Below are 21,256 nucleotides of genomic sequence, written 5' to 3'. Positions count from 1 at the left end.
TAATTTATCTTGCCATTCCACTTGTTGTCCCTCTTTTGCCACAGTTGTTGCTCTGATTGTCTGGTACAAAATGTAGGGAGTTTGTGACGTCCATAAGAAAGTGTAGCCATCCTATCAAGAGGCTATTTTTGTTTTAGTTAAGGGAATTGAACTTATATTGTCTATTTTCAGCCAACTGGTTTTACCATTAAATATCCAATCGAGTCCAGAGTAGAGAACACACCAGGCAGCAACTTCCAAATTCCTTTGGTCATCTCTTGTCACAGCACTTGCCATAAATACTTTGCGTCCAGACTTCCTGCATTTCATGAGAATTATTTGGGAATCTGTTCAGTCTCCAGCTTTCAGTCTGTGCTGTCTGCCACCTCTGCTGCGACAAATACGTGGGTGAAATGCTCAAGACCTTTGTTAATGCCCATTTTATTGAACAATCTGTTTGGAATGTTGTTCTTACCTCGTACCAAAGCACAATAGCAATCTCCTCAGTCTTCTTCACCAACTGTAAGAGCCTTCTGCAGAACGAGGAGCTGATGCAGTACTTGAAAGAGAGCAAATTCGACGTGGTTTTCACAGATCCCATCCTGATGTGTGGGCCCCTGGTGGCTGAGTATCTTTCTGTGCCTTCCGTTTACTTCCTGCGGGGCTTTCCCTGTGGAATGGATTCTGCTGCTACTCAGTGTCCAAGCCCTCCTTCCTATGTGCCCAGGTTTTTCTTGGATAATTCAGGCAGCATGATGTTTTCCCAACGGGTGAAGAACGTGCTGGTCAATCTGCTGGAGCTCTTTTACTGTAAGCTATGTTGGTTTGAAAGACAGGTGTCTGTTAAGAAAGGAAGGAAACTCTCTTCAAATGGAAACTGTAAACTCCTTCCCTCCGAATTATTATAATTTTGAAATTACAAGGCTCTTAAGCAAATATACGGGAATAGGAAAAATAGTTTTTTTCTAGGAAAATTAAAATTTAAAATAAAATACAGTAATACGAAAAACAAACCCTGACATTGTCAGATTAAGATTTGACACCCCTGACAATCTGACTGTCAGGGTGTTGGGAGCAGTCTGATTAAATGGTGGCTGTAGTCTTCGCGGAGAAAAAGACTTGGTGTAGCTGAAACAGTGGTTTTGTAGAAGGCTGCAGTTTTCCTCTGAAGGTTCAATGATGATGTAGAAGGGTCTGGTATTTCTCAGGAATCTAGTGGAAAAAGTCTGCTCTGATGTTCCAAATCTCAGATTTTATCTAGATAGGAAGTGCTTGGCTCCTCTCCCTGGGTGGAGCATCTCACATTGGGATGATGTAATTTTAGCAGTAATGCAGTGGGACTCAATGGCCCATTAACAGAAGATATCTCCCTAGAGGAAGGATGGGTTGTGGAAAAGATAAAGAGCATTGCCCTGCTTAATTTTATCAGGTGGCCCATTAGCAGAGGGTATCTCTCATAGAGATAAGGATCACTGCTCCACCTGGTTCCAGCAGATGGTGATAGAATAAATGCTTTGGTAACATCCTACTTTGCAAGCCAAGGCATTATTCACCCCTTTTTCTATTACCATCTGCATTACACTCAAATCATTGCCTTCTCTAAACTCTACAATGGGACTTTACACTCAGTTCTCATTTAAGATTAGGTTTCTCTATGGTACACAATGGGTTTCTCCATCTTTCTGCTTTACCCACAAAATTTAAGCAGGTCCTCCTGCAAAGACAATTGCACGGATGGGTTTGTCTTTGCCTGTGGTGGGACTAATCCAAACAGTCTTTTCTAAAATACTTTTTATGTGTATCACAGGGACTTTATCTCCATCCACTGTATGCAAGATCTTAGACTGACCAGGACCAGCTCAATTGATGGACCCTCGGGTGTTCACCATTCAGGTCACCTTTGCTAAATTCATTTTCCAATTCTTGAAGGTTCTTTCGACAAGTGCTTTCCGGTTGGTCTGAAGTAGTCCATTGTACCGTTCAACTTTCCCAGTAGCTGGCATGTGATAAGGGATATGATATATCCATTCAATGCCATGTTTTTTTGGCTCAGGTGTTTATGAGGCTGTTCTTGAAATAGGTTTCATTGTCTAACTCAGTTCTTTCAGAGGTACCATGTCTCCACAGGACTTGCTTTTCAAGGCCTAAGTTGGTATTCTGAGAAGTAGTGTGAGGCACTGGAGAGGTTTCCAGCCATCTAGTGGTTCTTTCCACCATTGTCAGCATATAGCGCTTGCCCTGGCAGGTTTGAGGCAGTGTGATGTAGTCAATCTGCCAGGCCTCCCCATACTTATATTTTGACCACCACTCCCCATACCAGAGAGGCTTCACCCGCTTGGCCTGCTTGATGGCAGCACACATCTCACAGTCATGAATAACCTGAGAAATACTGTCCATGGTTAGATCCACCCCTCGGTCTCATGCCCACTTATAGGTGACATCTCTATCCCAGTGGCCTGAGGCATCATGGGCCCATCCATCCAGGAACAGGATCCCTTGTGTTCCCATTCTAAATCTGTCTGTGACACCTCTGTCTGTGCAGCCTGATCTACCTGCTTGTTGTTTCAGTGTTCCTCAGCCCAACTCTTGGGGACATGGGCATTTACAAGATGGACTTTCACAGGCAGCTTCTCTACCCGGGTGGCAATGTCAGCAGCCCAGATTGGTTTTCCTCTATGTTGCCAGTTAACCTTTTTCCACCTTTCCAGCCAGTCCCACAGAGCACTGGCTACCATCCACAAATTGGTATAAAGGTAGAGCTTCTCTCTTTCAGGGCCAGCTGAACGGCTTTGAGTTCAGCAAGTTGACTCGATCCACCTTCTCCTTCAGTAACTTGTACAACCTGTCGTGTGGGGCTCCATACGGCTGCTTTCCACTTCCGGTTCATCCCCACGATGCGGCAGGAGCCATCAGTGAAAAGAGCATAGCGTGTTTCATCTGCTGGCAGTTGGTTATACAGTGGGGCTGCTTCACTACATGTTACTTGTTCCTGCTCCTCTTCATTGGTGAGACCAAAGTTTTCACCTTCTGGCCAATTTGTAATTATCTCCAAAATCCCAGGGCAATTTGGGTTTACGATATGGGTGCATTCCATGATGAGGGCAATCCACTTGCTCCATGTGGCATCGGTGGCATGGTGGATAGAAGGAACCTTTCCTTTAAACATCAACACCAGTACCAGTAGTCAGGGTGCCAGGAGGAGTTGAGTTTCTGTGCCAACCACCTCTGAGGCAGCTTGAACCCCTTCATAGGCAGCCAAGATCTCCTTCTCTGTGGGAGTGTAGTTGAGTTCGGACCCTCTTTAACTTTGAGTCCAGAATCCGAGAGGTTGGCCTCGAGTCTCACCAGGCACCTTCTGCCAAAGGCTCCAGGATAAACCATTGTTTCCAGTTGCAGAGTAAAGCACATTCCTCACCTCTGATACTGTCCTGACTGGGCTAAGGGCTGCTGCATGAGTGATTTTCTGCTTGATCTGGGCAAAGGCTTGTTGCTGCTCAGGGCCGCAATGGAAATCGTTCTTCTTGTGGGTGACCAGGTAGAGAGGGCTCACAATCTGGCTGTACTCAGGAAAGTGCATTCTTCAAAAACCTGTGGCACCTAGGAAAGCTTGTGTTTCTTTCTTGCTGGTTGGTGGAGACATTGCAGTGATCTTATTGATGACCTCAGTGGGAATCAGATTCCATCTGTCTTGCCACTTTACTCCCAGGAACTGGATCTCTCGGGCAGGTTTTTTGACTTTGCTCTTCTTGATGGCTCTCAACAGAATCTGGATGATCTTTCCTTTCTCAAATACTTCTATTGCCGTGTCCCCCCCACACCATGATGTCATCAATGTACTGCAGATGTTCTGGAGCTCCACCCTTCTCCAGTGCAGCCTGGATTAGTCTATGGCAAATGGTGGGACTGTGTTTCCACCCTAATGCAGTGAGTTTTAGGTGTACTGCACACCCCTCCATGTGAAAGCAAACTGAGGCCTGCACTCTGCTGCCAGAGGAATGGAGAAAAATGCATTGGCGATGTCAATGGTGGCGTACCACTTGGCTGCCTTGGACTCCAGCTCATACTGGAGTTCCAGCAAGTCCGGCACAGCAGCGCTCAGTGGTGGAGTCATTTCATTCAATGCACGATTGTCCATGGCCAATCTCCATTCTCCTTCATATTTACACACAGGCCAGATGGGGCTGTTGAAGGGTGAGTGGGTTTTGCTGACCACCCCTTGGCTCTCCAGCTCACGGATCATCTTGTGGATGGGGATCACGTCATCTCGATTCGTCTGATACTGGTGGCAGTGCACCATCGAGGTGGCAATTGGTACCTGTTGCTCTTCCACCTTCAGGAGTCCTACTGTAGATGGGTTTTCTGATAGCCCAGGCAGGGTGTTCAACTGCCACATGTCCTCTGCCTCAACAGCAGCTATTCCAAAAGCCCACCTGAGTCCCTTTGGGTCTTTGTAATAGTCGTTCCTGAGGAAGTCTATGCCTAGGATACATGGTGCCTCTGGGCTAGTCACATTTGGGTGTTTCTATCACTCCTTCCCAGTCAGGCTCACCTCAGCCTCCAGCAAAGTCAATACCTGTGATCCCCCTGTCCCGCCAGTAATGGAAACAGGTTTTGCCCCCACATGTCCCAATGGCATTAGGGTACACTGTGAACCAGTATCAACCAACGCTTCATATTTTTGTGACTCTGATGTGCCAGGCCATCAGATTCACATCGTCCAAAAGACCTGGTTTTCCCATGCTTCTTTCTGGCTATAGGTAGGGCCCCTCTAGCCCTGGTTATTATTCCTTCCCTGGGCATACATACTAGAGGTTTTTTTAAGGGGGTTCAACCGATCATCCTCCCTTCTGTAATACCCAGCAGCTTGATCATGACAGGTTGAGGCTACCTTCACTTTAGTGAAACTCCCTCAGTTAGTGTTTCTCTCCTTGAGTTGACACACTCGTGCTGCCAGGACAGAGGTGGATTTCTCATCTCACTTTCCTACATCTTCCCCATGGTCACACGAAAAGAACCACAGGTCAGCTCTTGGGGTGTATCCCCTCTCCCTAGCTGTGGGATGTTGGGCTTTGACTTTGGGCCCTGTGACTTGCACAGGTGTCGTATGGGAATTGTTCGTCCTCACCTCCTTCCTCATCTCTCTCATTTCCTTTTTGAGTTCCTTAATCACATCAGAGACATGAGCCTGCATCAAGCCATTGATCATACTTCCATAATTTCTAAGTTTGTTAGCAACAGAACCAACTGTCTCTTGGTTGTTATGGTCCTAGGTTTGCCAGATTCCACAACATCTGCCCTGTGCTCCTGACCTTGTCAGGGTCATCATGCTGTCCATCCCTCCCAAAGAGCACTTCCAGTACTGCCACTTCTCTCAGCTGTTGGATCCCTCCCTCAAGGGTCTACCAGTGCATTCTATGATGGTGCTCCTGCATTCTCTCTCTGTGGACAAACCTCTCTCTTACACGCATCAAGGCTGCTCCCAGAGGGAAAGGAGACCTGACTCCCTTATGAATGTGTGATCCACACCTGACTCCTGGGTCAAATGTCCCAAATTCCTTGCCTCAGTATCTTCCAGTTGCACACCTGTACCCATAAAGTCCCAGACCTGAAGTAGCCAGGTTGTATAAGCCCCGTCATGGCCCCATCATAGACTACAGAGACTTTCATATGACAGGGACTCAGTGATGATCTCAACCTCTGGCTTCTCTGCTGGTTGTGAGGGCCCGTCTTTCTCTTCCATATTAACTGAGTGCTCTGATTTCATCTTAGACTTCTTCATTTCCACAGGGACAACTCCTGCTGGCTGTGACTGCCCTTGCAGTTCAGCTGGAACCTGAATGGTTGTAATATCTGTGGGTTCCACGGTAGCACCTCTCTAAGGCAGAGGGAGAGTTTCTCAAGAGCTGGGTAAAGTTAATCTTTCAACATCTGGCCCATCTCACTCATCTCCTTCACTAGAACCCCCACCCACTCCGGGTGGTTCATTTCTGCCTGTGGGGCAGGATCAGGCTCTGGGGCAGCATCACTGTTTCCTGGGGTAGGTATCAGGGTGGTTATCCAAGCCAATCTCCCCTTATCTCTGAATGTTAAATAGAACAGGTTTAACAGACGTATCAGCAACACCAGCCACTGTATGACATCATTAGCATTTAGAGAAGATTTGAACCCTTCGAAAACTGGTGGGGTGGACCCAAAAAACTGGGTGAAAGGTTGGGAGAAAATTTTCCCTGGTGTCGTTTCCTCCTAGTAGGTACCATTATTAAAGTAACTCCAGAAACATAGTTAGTGTGTTATAACCCTGAATCTGTATGCATGCCATCCAGAGGAAGTTATAAATCCATTAATTCCTCACCTTATTAACCCATAAAGCAAACTGGTAACAGCCTCAATAGCTTTACTTATAAAGCCCATGTAAGATAAGGGGCTGAAAATGGGAGAAATATAGCTGTGAAATATGTGCCACCATGAACCAGAGTAAGCTAGACCATATGGTGCCACCTAATGAGTTTCTATATCCAGCACAAAAAAAAATAGGTTACTCAAGAATTCTTATTCCTTTTTTTGGTCAATGCCCTTGTGCCCCACGTTTGGGTGCCACAGTTTATCTTGGTTTGAAAGACAGGTGTCTGCTAAGAAAGGTAGAAGCCTCTCTTGAAATGATAGATGTAAATCCCCTCCCTCTAAATTATTATGATTTTGAAATTAAGGGGCTCTTAGGCAAAGATATGGGAATAGGAATAACAGTTCTTTACTAGGAAAATTAAAATATAAAATAAAATACAGTAATACGAAAAACCAAAACACTGACAGAGTCAGATTACAACCCGACACACTGTCAGTCAGGGTGTTGGGAGCAGTCTGATTAAATGGTGGCTGTAGTCTTCGCAGAGAAAAAGACTTGGTGTAGCTGAAACAGTGGTTTTGTAGAAGGCTGCAGTTTTCCTCTGAAGGTTCAATGATGATGTAGAAGAGTCTGGTATTTCTCAGGAATCTAGTGGAAAAAGTCTGCTCTGATGTTCCAAATCTCAGATTTTATCTAGATAGGAAATGCTTGGCTCCTCTCCCTGGGTGGAGCATCTCACATTGGGATGATGTAATTTCAGCAATCATGCAGTGGGACTCAATGGCCCATTAACAGAAGATATCTCCCTAGAGGAAGAATGGGTTGTGGAAAAGATAACACTGCCCCACGTGGTTTCAAAAGCTGGTGATAGACTACATTATTTTGGTTACATCCTGCTTTGTAAGCTAAGACAAAGTAACTTTGGATAACTTGCATATGAGCTTTTCAGAAAGAAAGTGACAGTGACAGAACTCCTGAGCCGTGGATCCTTCTGGCTGATGAGATACAGTTTTGTGTTTGACTTCCCCAGACCGGTGATGCCAAACATGGCTTTTATCGGAGGGATTAACTGTGTTCAGAAGAGGAACCTGTCTCAGGTACAAAATCTTGTTTGTTTTCTATATTGAAAAGTCAAAAATATAAATGTGTCATAGAATGGCAGATTGGTTTGGGTTGAAAGGGACCTTAAAGATATCTCATTCCAACATCCTGCCATCCTGGCCAAGGGATGTCACTCACATTCTTACGTCAAATCCTGACAGACAACAGCTTGGTGTTTAAAGATAGAAATTCTGCGTGATGCAGAAATGTTATTTCCGAATACCCAGCATTCAGATTGTATCAACTGCTGCCAGACAGAAAACCTTATCAGTCTTAATTAGGACAATTTGAGTGACATGTAGCTTTTATGCAAATGATAATCTCTTTTGTTGAACTGAAGAATTTTGGTATCCTCCTTTCCCAGCTGTCGTGTGGACTGTCTGTCCCTACTTCCATATATCCTCTCTCCTTTCATCCACAGTGAAGGTTATAGGACTGAAGATGTTACCTGTTTTCTATCACAGCCATGCATTAGATTGATTTCTTTCTATCTGCCTTTATGGTCTAGGTGTCAATATCTAATCCCCAAAAGAAATCCTTTTTCAGTTCCATCCTCCCCTTCTTTTGTACATTATTGAATTAGCTTTTAATCTTGTCTGGGTATGGCTATCTCCTGGAAATTTCCATCTGGGCTTTTGTGTACCAACCTTCCCGTGTTCATTTGGCAGCCTTATGTGAGGTTACAGCCCGTCTTTTGTTTATCTCCTTCCTCTGAGCAGTTTGACAACTCCCATTAAGCTAATCCATGTTGGATACTACCAAATATGGGATCAGCATGGGTGATGGAGCTGCTGATCCTTTTGGAGGGCAGGTTCTCAGCAAAGTCCAAGATGTTCCACCAGGCTTGAGAAGAACCATGCAGAAACTGCTTGGGAAAAAGGCTTCAGCAAGGATTTAAATGTAAAATCTCCAGCATGCCTTAGAGAAGGAAATTGTTTCCAACATTCATTTACTTATAAACTTTTTAGGGAGGTTATGGAGAGCCAGCATTAAACTCTCAGCCATTTATAACCAATAAGGATCTGGACACAGGGCTGAGGTCATGACCTGTCCCAACATTGGTCATGAACAGAGCCCTCATTGGCCATGAATGATTCATGATTTGCAGTGAGAGAGGTGTTGTTGGTCTTTGTTATCTGAGGTACAAGGGTGAAATGCTCTTTTCCAAGTTCATTTTATACCTGATATGATAAAGGGTTAGGTTAAAGTTATATGGAGAGATGAGGAAATACTTTCTTCTGGCTGATGATCTTCCAAAAAGCTGCAAGATTGCATTATGGAAAATGAGTTTTTCTCAGGATGTTGACTATTGAAAAAAAAAGCCAAACCCAAACCCCAGGTACTGTAAAAACACCGATTTCTCATATTAATATTTACTGTAAGTTGTGTTTCACTGTACCACTTGTATCAGTTTCATTGGGAACTCCAGTGACCCAGCAGTGGAAGGGTCACCAAATCTTGCTTTCCAAGTAAAGAGGGAAAAGGTAAAATAAACCACCCACAATCCAAAGCTGTGAAACATTAACTACAGGATTACCACATAGCACAATGCAATAAATCTACCCATCAGTTGCTTTCCAAAGCACCTTCAGGCTACAAGCTGCAGGAGAAATCTCTTCCACAGCCCCTACTCCGACCACAGCAGCATGGCTTTGAGGCTTTGCTGTGCCTGGATTTCCATCGTCCTCCTCCTGCCCGGCCTCTCCGACGGAGGGAAGCTCCTGGTGGTTCCCATGGTGGGAAGCCACTGGCTGAGCATGCAGGAGGTGGTGGAGAAGCTGAGCCAGAGAGGACACGAGGTGGTGGTGCTGGTTCCTGAGGTGAGCTGGCAGATGGAGACGTCGCAAGCCTACAAGGTGGTCACATACCCAGTGAGGCAGACCCTGGAAGAGCTGGATAACGTCTTCCAGAAATACGTCTCCATGCACCTGACGGAGAAACCTTTCCCCCTCAATGCCCTGGCGCTGTACAAGGCCTCGGTGGACGTTTTCAGCACCTTCTTTGGGCAGTGCAAGGACCTGTTCCACAGCCAGGAGACCCTGAGGTTCCTCAACCAAAGCCGCTTTGATGCCATTCTGACGGATCCAGCCTTCATGTGTGGCACCGTCCTCGCCCACCATCTCTCCCTTCCCTTTGTGTTCTTCATGAGGGGATTCCCTTGCAACCTGCACTTTTCAGCCCCACAGAGCCCAAGCCCTCTGTCCTACATCCCCAGACTCTTCAGCTTCAACTCAGACCAGATGACATTTTTCCAGCGGGTGGAAAATGCCCTGATTTCCCTCCTGGAGCTTGATTACTGCAACGGTTTCTATGCAGAAGCCCTTAAGCTTTCCTCAGAAGTTCTCCAGAGGGATGTGTCCCTCACGGACCTCGTGGACTCTGCTGCGATTTGGATCCTGAGGTTTGACTTTGTGTTTGAGTACGTCAGGCCAGTGATGCCCAACATGGTTTTTGTTGGGGGGATCAACTGTGCTAAGAAGAAACCACTGCCTAAGGTAAGATTCCTTCTCCTCCAAATTGTACATTTCCTCATGAACAGTCATTACGGTATTGCAGGTAGTTTATTGCTATTAATTTTTTTAAATTATTGGTAATGATTTAATTTGACCAGGTTTGGGTAGTTGTTTTCCACAAGCTGAAATCAAATAACCATGATACAGATGTATTTGAATTAATGTGGGTTTTGTAACAAACCAAACAAAAACGGGATTTCATCTATGAGATGGAAATTACTGTCCATCCTGAATGTGTGTTATCCACCAACCTGGTCCAGATTTGATTTCATTTTATTGGCCTCTGAAATGTATTTCTTTTGTCTGGTCAGAAATCCAAGAGTCGTCTTTTGTTTTTAACTCCAAGATCATCAGCATCAGTTTCATCACTTTCATTGTATTTTGATGACAGAGTACTTCCAAACTGGCTGTCTATGTTAAGTTACTCCTGGTTTTGAGGGTGAAATATAAATGTGTCATTGAAACAGCAAGAAATAATTTTAAAATTGTTGATTTGGTGTTAGAATTTTGTCTTTCTCCAAATGCAGAAGTGTTTTTCGGGGTTGCTAAAGGTAATCTAGAAGTCTGTATCTAATTTGATGGTCACCATGTAATCTCTAAAATGGCAGCACTGGACATTTCTTTCCAGGCACAAAGCAGGACACAATTCCCTTTCCTAGAAAATTTCCTATGAAATTGCTCCCACACTCCTGAGTTGTGGTCACACAGTATCTGTGCACAATATCTTTGAGCTGAAGTGGTGGGATTTTTTCGTTCTTCTTTCAGATTTCCTTTATGCTCTTTGACAGGCTTATGAAGAGCCCTCTAGACTGAGAAACAAGATAAAGAATAATACTCTTAACTTGAATATTAGTATAAATTGTATCTAAGTCATTGTATCATGTTAGGGCTCACGAGAGAGCCCTTGAGTTTTAAGAGGCTAATTCTTGCTGGTTCTACAACCGAAGTCTTTACTTTTATATTCTGAAGCTCTCAGAGCTGTAAACTGTTGGTAACATTGCTACAAGGGTAGAGACATCCTGCCCTCATTTTGTCCCTGCCAGCTCCTGTCTTCACACTCCTGTTAGGTAGAAATCACATTCCACACCTGAATATATCATCTATATTTCTCCTTTCTTCAGTCTCTTTTCCAACTACATTTTCTACAGAGAGCAGTGGAATTTCTCATATTTCACTTTGAATAGTGCCCAGGAGGCGAGTGTAAACAAGAGTAAAGTGAGTCATGGGAGAGAAATGACATCTGCCTGTTCACACACAGGGGTAAAGCCCTGGGCTGATCATTACTTCTCAGAAACATAATCCTGTGAGAAGAATTAACAGTTCTCCAAAGCTTATTGAACCCATTGCTCAACAGGTAAGAAAAGGAAAGGGATTACTGGGAGAGGGAAAGAGAAGTAGAGATTCAAAATGCAGATTCTTTCTCAGACATGGAATCCACAGGCCTTTTTGTTACACCACTTCCATAGTTTTCCACAGGCAGGGCAGTGGAGCACTGTGGTCTCATTCCAGATAAGAGCTCCTCTTTGCTGTGTCTGAGGTGGTCCTGTGGAGGAGCTGCTCTGAACAGAAGGAGCTCAGGCTTGTGCTAAGATGGCCCTACTTATCTTATCCAGCTGGGAATTCAGTCCTAAATTGCATAAGGATCATCAAAGAGGTTGTGGGAGAACATGAGCCCACAGGGCTGGGCCTGGGGGAACACAAACTGCTTTTCCACCTTGACTAAGCTGCCTCACGCTTAGTTAATCTTGTCCTGCACTTTGCATGGGGATTTGTCTCAGCAGCAATTGCACCTTCCTTAACAGGCAGAGAAATCCCAGGTTTCCAGCTCCCCAAGTGTCTGGAAGTGTGACACAAGGCTTGCAGGAATCAGAGCCTGTATCTTGACTCTACAAGTACCTGAAGGCTCGCATGGTGATATTGCAAATAAGCTCAAACTGTGAGCACTGAGACACTCTGGTGACAATCTTATTTTTAACCAAATTTAATGCAAAGTTGCTTTTTTGGCCAGCTCAGAAAAAACAAAGTGACTATGATTTGATTAAAGCAAAGTTCAGAAGTTTAAGCTACAGCCACATTTAAAAGTTCTCCCTGTTTTTTTAATGTAAACTTCCCAGGATTTATTTAAACAACAATTTGTTGTTTAACTGTAAACCTCAAATTAACCCCAGTTAAAAGTAGGTAGCTACTCAAGGAAAGAAGAAGTGTAACTGAATAAACACCTTTCTCTCAGCAGTACAAGGTTGAAGAGCATAGGTCCTGCTTTAAAACCCTCTCATTTTCACAGGGTTTCTATTCATGGCCTAGAAAATGGCTGCCCTGGAAATTAACATTAAATTGAAAGTACAAAAGTTTCCTCGGGACACTGCTTCCCTTCCCTTCCCTTCCCTTCCCTTCCCTTCCCTTCCCTTCCCTTCCCTTCCCTTCCCTTCCCTTCCCTTCCCTTCCCTTCCCTTCCCTTCCCTTCCCCAAACATAGTCAAAATCACAGGCAAATCACAACCATATTGGGAAGTTCCTGCAGGCAATAAATTCCCTGCTTACTTTGCAAGGACCATTCTATAAAGGACTGTGTGGATCCCTCTGGAGCAGAATCCACTGCTTCATTCCTGCCAAAATGGCTCTTTTTTATGGAGGTATCTGGATATTTCTCCTCCTGATGCTGTCTTTAATCCTGGCTGAAGGTGGAAAGATCCTGGTGGTACCTCAGGATGGGAGTCACTGGCTCAGCATGCACCCAGTGGTGGAGAAACTGCAGCAGAAGGGACACGAAGTTGTTGTGGTTGTACCCGCAACCAGTCTGTATATGAAGTCAAAGGAGCCTCAGAATTACACAGTGAAAGTGTATCCCATACCTTACAGCGATGAATACTTGGGTGAAATGCTCCAGACCTTTGTTAATGCCCATTTTATTGAACAATCTGTTTGGAATGTTGTTCTTACCTCGTACCAAAGCACAATAGCAATCTCCTCAGTCTTCTTCACCAACTGTAAGAGCCTTCTGCAGAACGAGGAGCTGATGCAGTACTTGAAAGAGAGCAAATTCGACGTGGTTTTCACAGATCCCATCCTGATGTGTGGGCCCCTGGTGGCTGAGTATCTTTCTGTGCCTTCTGTCTACTTCCTGCGGGGCTTTCCCTGTGGAATGGATTCTGCTGCTACTCAGTGTCCAAGCCCTCCTTCCTATGTGCCCAGGTTTTTCTTGGATAATTCAGACAGCATGATGTTTTCCCAACGGGTGAAGAACGTGCTGGTCAATCTGCTGGAGCTCTTTTACTGTAAGCTATGTTGGTTTGAAAGACAGGTATCTGTTAAGAAAGGCAGAAGCCTCTCTTGAAATTGAGAATATAAACCCCCTCCCTCCAAATTATTATAATACTGAAATTAAGGGGGTCTTAGATAAAGATATGGGAATAGGAATAAGAGTTCTTTACTTGGAAAATTTAAATAGAAGTACAATACTACAGAGAACACATCCAAAAACATCGACAGTCAGAATACAACCTGACAGTCTGTCAGTCAGGGTGTTGGTAGCAGTCTTATTAAAAGGTGGCCAGAGTTCCTTTGGAGTGATAGAAGTGGTTCAGTTGAAGCACTGCTCCTGTAGAAGGGTGCAGGTCTTTTTGAAGGTTCAGTGATGATATGAAAAGCTTCGGTCTTCCTCTGGAATCTAGTGGAAAAAGGCTGCTTTGGTGTTTTAAATTTTACTTTTTATCTAAGTAAGAAATGTGTGGCGCCTTCCTCTTGCTGTAGCATCTCCCAATGGGATAATGTAATTTTATCAGTCATATAGTGGGACTCAATGGCCCATTAACAGATGATTTTTTTTTGGAGGAAGGATGGGTTGTGGAAAAGATAAAGAACACTGCCCCACCTGGTTTTAACAGGTGGCTCATTAGCAAAGAATATCTCTTACAGAGATAAGGATCACTGGTCCACCTTGTTTTAACAGATGGTGATAGAATACATGTTTTGGTTGCATTTGTATTGCAACCTAAGACATTATCTACCCCTTATTCTACTACTATTTGCATAATGAAACCTTACACACAGTTCTTTCTTAAAATTTGGTTTCCTTGTGGTGCACAATGGGCTTTTGTATCTTTTTGCATTACTTACTAAGTGTAACTAGGTTCTTGAGCAAAGACAGTCTTAAGGATGGGTCTGTTTTTGCCTGAGGTGGGACCAATCTAAACAGTTTTTCCTAAAATAGCTTTTATGTGTACTATAGGGACTTTATTTCCATTTATTGTGTGCAAGGTCTCCAACTGGGCAGGACTAGCTTGATGGATGGCCTTTTGGGTGTTGACCATTCAGATGGCTTTTGCTAAGTTCTTCTTTCAATTTTTGAAGGTCTCCCTGCTAATGCCTTCAGGATAGTCTTGAGTAGTCTGTTGCACTGTTTAACTTTACCGGCAGCTGGTGCATGGTAAGGGATATGATATATCTATTCAATGCTGTGTTTTTTGGCTTAGGTGTTGATTAGGATGTTCTTGAAATGGGTTTTATTGTCAGACATAATTCTTTCAGATGTAGCATATCTCTACAAGACTTGCTTTTCCAGGCCCAAGATGGTATTCCAAGCAGTGACATGAGGTACAGGGTACGTTTCCAACCATCTAGTGGTGGCTTTCACTATGGTTAGCACGTAGCACTTGCTTTGGCAGGTTTGAGATAGTGTGATGTAGTCAATTTGCCAGGCTTCCTCATACTTAGATTATAGATTATCGCCCCTCATACTAGAGGGGTTTGACCTGTTTGGCCTGCTTGATGGTAGCAGAGGTCTCACAGTCATGGATAACCTGAGAAATACTGTCCATGGTCAAATTCACTTTTTGGTTTCGTGCTGACTTATAGGTGGCATCTCTGCCCTGATGACGTGAAGCATCATGGGCCCATCGAGCCAAGAACAACTTTCTCTTGTGTTGCCAATCTAAGTCTATTTTTGACACTTTTATTTTTGCAGCTTGATCTACCTGCTTGTTGTTTTGGTGCTCTTTATTAGCTCAGCTCTTGGGGACATGGGCATTTACATGATGGACTTATACAGACAGCTTTTTTACTCAGGTGGTAATGTCTTTTTATTCATTAGCAGCCCAGATTGGTTTTCCTCTACGTTGCTAATTAGCTTTTTTTTACCTTTTCAGCCAACTCTACAGAGCATTGGCTACTGTCTATGAATTAATGTAAAGGTAGAGCTTTGGCTACTTCTCTTTTTTAGCAATGTTCTGGGTCAGCTGAACAGCTTTGAGTTTAGCAAGTTGACTTGATTCACTGTCTCCTTCAGTAGCTTCTGTGACCTGTCATGTGGGGCTCCATATAGCTGCTTTTTACTTCTGGTTTATCTTCACGATGCGACAGGAGCCGTCGGTGAAAAGAGCATAGCATGCTTTGTTTGCTGGCAGTTGGTTGTACGGTGGGGCTTCTTCAGTTCAGGTTGCTTGGTTTTGTTCTTCTTTGTCAGTGAGACCAAAGTTTTTACATTCTGGCTAGTTTGTAATTATCTCTAAAATCCCAGGGCAATTTGCGTTTCTAATACAGGTGTGCTGCATGATGAGGGCAATCCACTTGCTCCATGTGGCATCGGTGGTATGGTGGATAGAGGGAACCTTTCTTTAAACATCCACTGGTAGTCGGGGTGCCAGGAGGAGTTGTGTTTCAGTTCTGATTACCTCTGAGGCAGCTTAATGTCCTTCATAGGCAACCAAGATCTCCTTCTCTGTGGGAGTGTAGTTGAGTTCGGACCCTCTTTAACTTTGAGTCCAGAATCCCAGAGGTTGGCTTCGATTCTCACCAGGCACCTTCTGCCAAAGGCTCCAGGATAAACCATTGTTTCCAGTTGCAGAGTAAAGCACATTCCTCACCTCTGATCCCGTCCTGACTGGGCTAAGGGCTGCTGCATGAGTGATTTTCTGCTTGATCTGGGCAAAGGCTTATTGCTGCTCAGGGCCGCAATGGAAATCGTTCTTCTTGTGGGTGACCAGGTAGAGAGGGCTCACAATCTGGCTGTACTCAGGAAAGTGCATTCTTCAAAAACCTGTGGCACCTAGGAAAGCTTGTGTTTCTTTCTTGCTGGTTGGTGGAGACATTGCAGTGATCTTATTGATGACCTCAGTGTGGATCTGGCGCCGTCCATCTTGCCGCTTTACTCCCAGGAACTGGATCTCTCGGGCAGGTTTTTTGACTTTGCTCTTCTTGATGGCAAAGCTGGCTCTCAGTAGAATCTGGATGATCTTCTCTCCTTTCTCAAATACTTCTATTGCCATTTTCTCCCACACCATGATGTCATCAATGTACTGCAGATGTTCTGGAGCTCCACCCTTCTCCAGTGCAGCCTGGATCAGATGGTGGGGCTGTGTTTTCACCCCTGGGGCAGTCGGTTCCAGGTGTACTGCACACCCCTCCATGTGAAAGCAAACTGAGGCCTGCACTCTGCTGCCAGAGGAATGGAGAAAAATACATTGGCGCTGTCAGTGGTGGCGTACCACTTGGCTGCCTTGGACTTCAGCTCGTACTGGAGTTCCAGCAAGTCCTGCACAGCAGCGCTCAGTGGTGGAGTCATTTCATTCAATGCACGATAGTCCACAGTTAATCTCCATTCTCTGTCAGACTGTGCACAGGCCAGATGGGGCTGTTGAAGGGTGAGTGGGTTTTGCTGACCACCCCTTGGCTCTCCAGCTCACGGATCATCTTGTGGATGGGGATCACGTCATCTCGATTCGTCCGATACTGGTGGCAGTGCACCATCGAGGTGGCAATTGGTACTGGTTATTCTTCCACCTTCAGGAGTCCTACTGTAGATGGGTTTTCTGATACTCCCAGCAAAATGTTCAATAATACCTTCTGCCTCAACAGCAGCTATTCCAAAAACCCACCTGAGTCCCTTTGGGTCTTTGTAATAGTCGTTCCTGAGGAAGTCTATGCCTAGGATACATGGTGCCTCTGGGCCAGTCACATTTGGGTTTTTCTGCCACTCCTTCCTAGTTAGGATCACCTCAGCCTCCAGCAAAGTCAATACCTGTGATCCCCTCATCACCCCAGCAATGACAGTGCTCCTGCATTCTCTCTCTGTGGACAAACCTCTCCCTTACACTCATTAAAAGCCGCTCCCAGAGGGAAAGGAGGACTGGCTCCCTTACGGTCACCTGATCCACACCTGACTCCTGGGTCAAGGGTCCCAAATTCCTTGCCTCAGTACCATCCAGTTGCACTCCTGTACCCATAAGGTCCTAGACAGGAAGTAACCAAATTGTAAAAGCCTCACGGCCCCATCGTACAATGTTTACTTGCAGATTATGGAGACTTTCGTACGGCAGGGAATCAGTGATGATTTTAATCTCTGGCTCCTTTGCTGGTTGTGAGGGCCTCTTTTCTGCTTTTTATTATCTGGGTGCTTTGTTTTCATCTTAGACTTCCTAGTTTCTACAGGGGCAACTAGTGCTGGCTGTGACTGCCCTTGTAGTTCAGCTGGAATCTGGATAGATATAACATCTGTGGGTTTTGCTGCAGCACCATCAGAATCTCCCTCTTTAAGGCAGGGGGAGGGTTTCTCACCAGCTGGGGAGAGGTACTCCTTCAGCATCTGGCTCATCTCACGTATCTCCTTCACTAGAACCCCCACCCACTCTGGGTGGTTCCTTTCTGAGGTGGGCTGTGAGGCAGGGTCAGGCTCTGGGGCAGCATCCTTATTTCCTGGGGTAGGTATCAGAGTGGTTATCCAAGCCAAGATACCCTTATCTTTGAATGCTAAATAAAACAGGCATATCAGTAACATCAGCCACTGTATGACATCATTAGCATTTAGAGGATTTGAACCCTTCAAAAACTGGTGGTGGGGTGGACCCGAAAAACTAGGTGAAGGTTTGGGAGAAAATTTCCCCTGGTGTCATTCCCTCACAGTAGGTACCATTATTAAAGTAACCTCAAAAACATAGTTAGAGTGTGATAGCCCTGAATCCATGTACCCACCTTCCAAAGGAAATAAAAAATCCATGAATTCTTAACCTTTATTAACCCATAAGGCAAACTGAATAACAGCCGCAGTAGCTTTAGTTATAGGGCCCACGTTTAGATAAAAAACTGCAAATGGGAGAAATACAGCCATGACCACGTGCCACCCGAACCAGGGTAAGCTAGACCACACTGTGACACTTAATGAGGTTTCTATATCCAGCACACAAAAATTAGTTTATCCAAGACGGTTGTTCCTTTTTCCTCTCGATGCCCTTGTGCCCCACATTGGGTGCCAAAATCTTGGTTTGAAAGACAGGTGTCTGCTAAGAAAGGCAGAAGCCTCTTTTTGAAATGGAGAATATAAACCCCCTCTCCCCAAATTATTATAGTTCTGAAATTAAGAGGATCTTAAAGATATGGGAATAGGAATAACAGTTCTTTACTTGGAAAATTAAAATAGAAATACAGTATTACAGAGAACAAACCCAAAAACACTTACAGTATCAGAATACAACCTGACACCTCGTCAGTCAGTCAGGACATTGGTAGCAGTCCCATTAAATGGAGGCTGCAATCCTGCAGTGACAGATGTTGTTCAGTAGGAGCAGTGCTCCTGTAGAAGGCTGCAATTTTCCTTCAAAGGTCCTGTGATGATGTGGAAAGGTTCAGTTTTCCTCTGGAATCCAGTGGAAAAAGGCTGCTTTGGTGTTTTAAATTTTACTTTTTATCTAGGTAGGAAATGCTTGGCTCCGCCTCCTTGCTGGGGCATCTCTCAATGAGATGATGTAATTTTATCAGTCATACGGTGGGACTCAATGGCTTTTATCGGAGGGATTAACTGTGTTCAGAAGAGGAACCTGTCTCAGGTACAAAATCTTGTTTGTTTTCTATATTGAAAAGGCAAAAATACAAATGTGTCATAGAATGGCAGAATGGTTGGCGTTGAAGGGGACCTTAAAGATACCTCGTTCCAACATCCTGCCATCCTGGCCAAGGGATGTCACTCACATTCTTACGTCAAATCCTGACAGACAACAGCTTGGTGTTTGAAGATAGAAATTCTGCGTGATGCAGAAATGTTATTTCCGAATACCCAGCATTCAGATTATATCAACTGCTGCCAGACAGAAAACCTTATCAGTCTTAATTAGGACAATTTGAGTGACATGTAGCTTTTATGCAAATGATAATCTCTTTTGTTAAACTGAAGAATTTTGGTATCCTCCTTTCCCAGGTGTCTTGTGGATTGTCTGTCCCTACTTCCATATATCCCCTCTCCTTTCATCCACAGTGAAGGTTATAGGACTGAAGATGTTACCTGTTTTCTATCACAGCCATGCATTAGATTGATTTCTTTCTATCTGCCTTTATGGTCTAGGTGTCAATATCTAATCCCCAAAAGAAATCCTTTTTCAGTTCCATCCTCCCCTTCTTTTGTACATTATTGAATTAGCTTTTAATCTTTTCTGGTTATGGCTGTCTCTTGGAAATTTCCATCTGGGCTTTTGTGTACCAACCTTCCCATGTTCATTTGGCAGCCTCGTCTGAGGTTACGGCCCCGTCTTCTGTTCATCTCCTTCCTCTGAGCTGTTTGACAACTCCCATTAAGCTAATCCATGTTGGATACTACCAATATGGGATCAGCATGGGTGATGGAGCTGCTGATTCTTTTGGAGGGCACGTTCTCAGCAAAGTCCAAGATGTTCCACCAGGCTTGAGAAGAACCATGCAGAAACTGCTTGGGAAAAAGGCTTCAGCAAGGATTTAAATGTAAAATCTCCAGCATGCCTTGGAGAAGGAAATAATTTCCCATGTTCATTTAAACCTTTTAGGGAAGTTTTGGAGAGCCAGCATTAAACCCACAGCCATTTATAAACAGGAAGGATCTGGACACAGGGTTGAGGTCATGACCTGTCCCAACATTGGTCATGAACAGAGCCCTCATTGGCCATGAATGATTCATGATTTGCAGTGAGAGAGGTGTTGTTGGTCTTTGTTATCTGAGGTACAAGGGTGAAATGCTCTTTCGCAATTTAATTTTACACCTCATAAGATAAGGGGCTAGGTTATAGTTACATGCAGAGATGAAGAAACATTTTTTTTGCCGCTTATGTTCGAACAAAATGCAAATTTGTATTAAGGAAAATTAATTTTTCGCATGGTTTTGACTATTGAAAAAAAAAGTAAAACCCAAACCCCAGGTACTGTAAAAACACTGATTTCTCATATTAATCTTTACTGTAAGTTGTGTTTCACTGTACCACTTGTATCAGTTTCATTGGGAACTCCAGTGACCCAGCAGTGGAAGGTTCAAGAAACTTGACTTTCCAAGTAAGGAGGGAAAAGGCAAAATAAAGCATTCACAATCCAAAGCTGTGAATCATTAACTACAACATTACCACTTAGCACAATGCAATAAATCCACCCATCAGTTGCTTTCCAAAGCACCTTCAGGCTACAAGCTGCCGGAGAAATCTCTTCCACAGCCCCTACTCCGACCACAGCAGCATGGCTTTGAGGCTTTGCTGTGCCTGGATTTCCATCCTCCTCCTCCTGCCCGGCCTCTCCGACGGAGGGAAGCTCCTGGTGGTTCCCATGGTGGGAAGCCACTGGCTGAGCATGCAGGAGGTGGTGGAGAAGCTGAGCCAGAGAGGACACGAGGTGGTGGTGCTGGTTCCTGAAGTGGCCTGGAATATTGAGACATCGCAGTCCTACAAGGTGGTCACATACCCAGTGAGGCAGACCCTGGAAGAGCTGGATAATGCCTTCCAGGAATATATCTCTGTGCACCTGACGAAGAAGCCTTTCCCCCTCAATGCCCTGGCCATGTACAAGGCCTCAGTGCATGATTTCAACACCTTCCTTGGGCAGTGCAGGGACCTGTTCCACAGCCAGGAGACCCTGAGGTTCCTCAACCAAAGCCGCTTTGATGCCATCCTGACAGATCCAGCCTTGATGTGTGGCACCATCCTCGCCCATCATCTCTCCCTTCCCTTTGTGTTCTTCATGAGGGGATTCCCTTGCAACCTGCACTTTTCAGCCCCACAGAGCCCAAGCCCTCTGTCCTACGTCCCCAGACTCTTCAGCTTCAACTCAGACCAGATGACATTTTTCCAGCGGGTGGAAAATGCTCTGATTTCCCTCCTGGAGCTTGGCTACTGCAATGATATCTATGCAGAAGCTCTTAAGCTTTCCTCAGAAGTTCTTCAGAGGGATGTGTCCCTCACAGACCTTGTGGACTCTGCTGCAGTTTGGATCCTGAGGTTTGACTTTGTGTTTGAGTACGTCAGGCCAGTGATGCCCAACATGGTCTTTGTTGGGGGGATCAACTGTGCTAAGAAGAAACCACTGCCTAAGGTAACATTCCTTCT

General features: G+C 44.7%; 1 protein-coding gene and 1 pseudogene across 7 annotated transcripts in view; both read left to right on the top strand.

The window, feature by feature from the left end:
• The window catches only part of LOC106863626 (UDP-glucuronosyltransferase 1A1-like), a 103,576-nt gene that overhangs the window by 37,302 nt on the left and 45,018 nt on the right, over positions 1-21,256 (top strand). Inside the window, exon 1 of one of the 7 annotated variants that reach the window (XM_088167556.1) lies at positions 7,238-7,419. The exons of 3 other annotated variants lie outside the window; for them this stretch is intronic. In XM_088167556.1, the coding sequence (XP_088023682.1) occupies positions 7,321-7,419 (99 nt within the window). In that variant the 5' untranslated portion in view covers positions 7,238-7,320. Of the gene's footprint in view, positions 1-7,237; positions 7,420-8,690; positions 9,919-18,576; positions 18,752-20,137; positions 21,243-21,256 lie in introns of those variants that run through there. 3 more of the 7 variants (XM_088167552.1, XM_088167557.1, XM_088167551.1) reach the window with 3 other exon arrangements.
• Positions 12,550-13,687, top strand: LOC148223091 (UDP-glucuronosyltransferase 1A6 pseudogene; annotated as a pseudogene).

Source organism: Sturnus vulgaris, chromosome 7 (assembly GCF_052056855.1).
Source record: "Sturnus vulgaris isolate bStuVul1 chromosome 7, bStuVul1.hap1, whole genome shotgun sequence".
Lineage (NCBI taxonomy): Eukaryota > Metazoa > Chordata > Aves > Passeriformes > Sturnidae > Sturnus > Sturnus vulgaris.
This window is presented reverse-complemented; position numbering and strand designations above follow the sequence as displayed.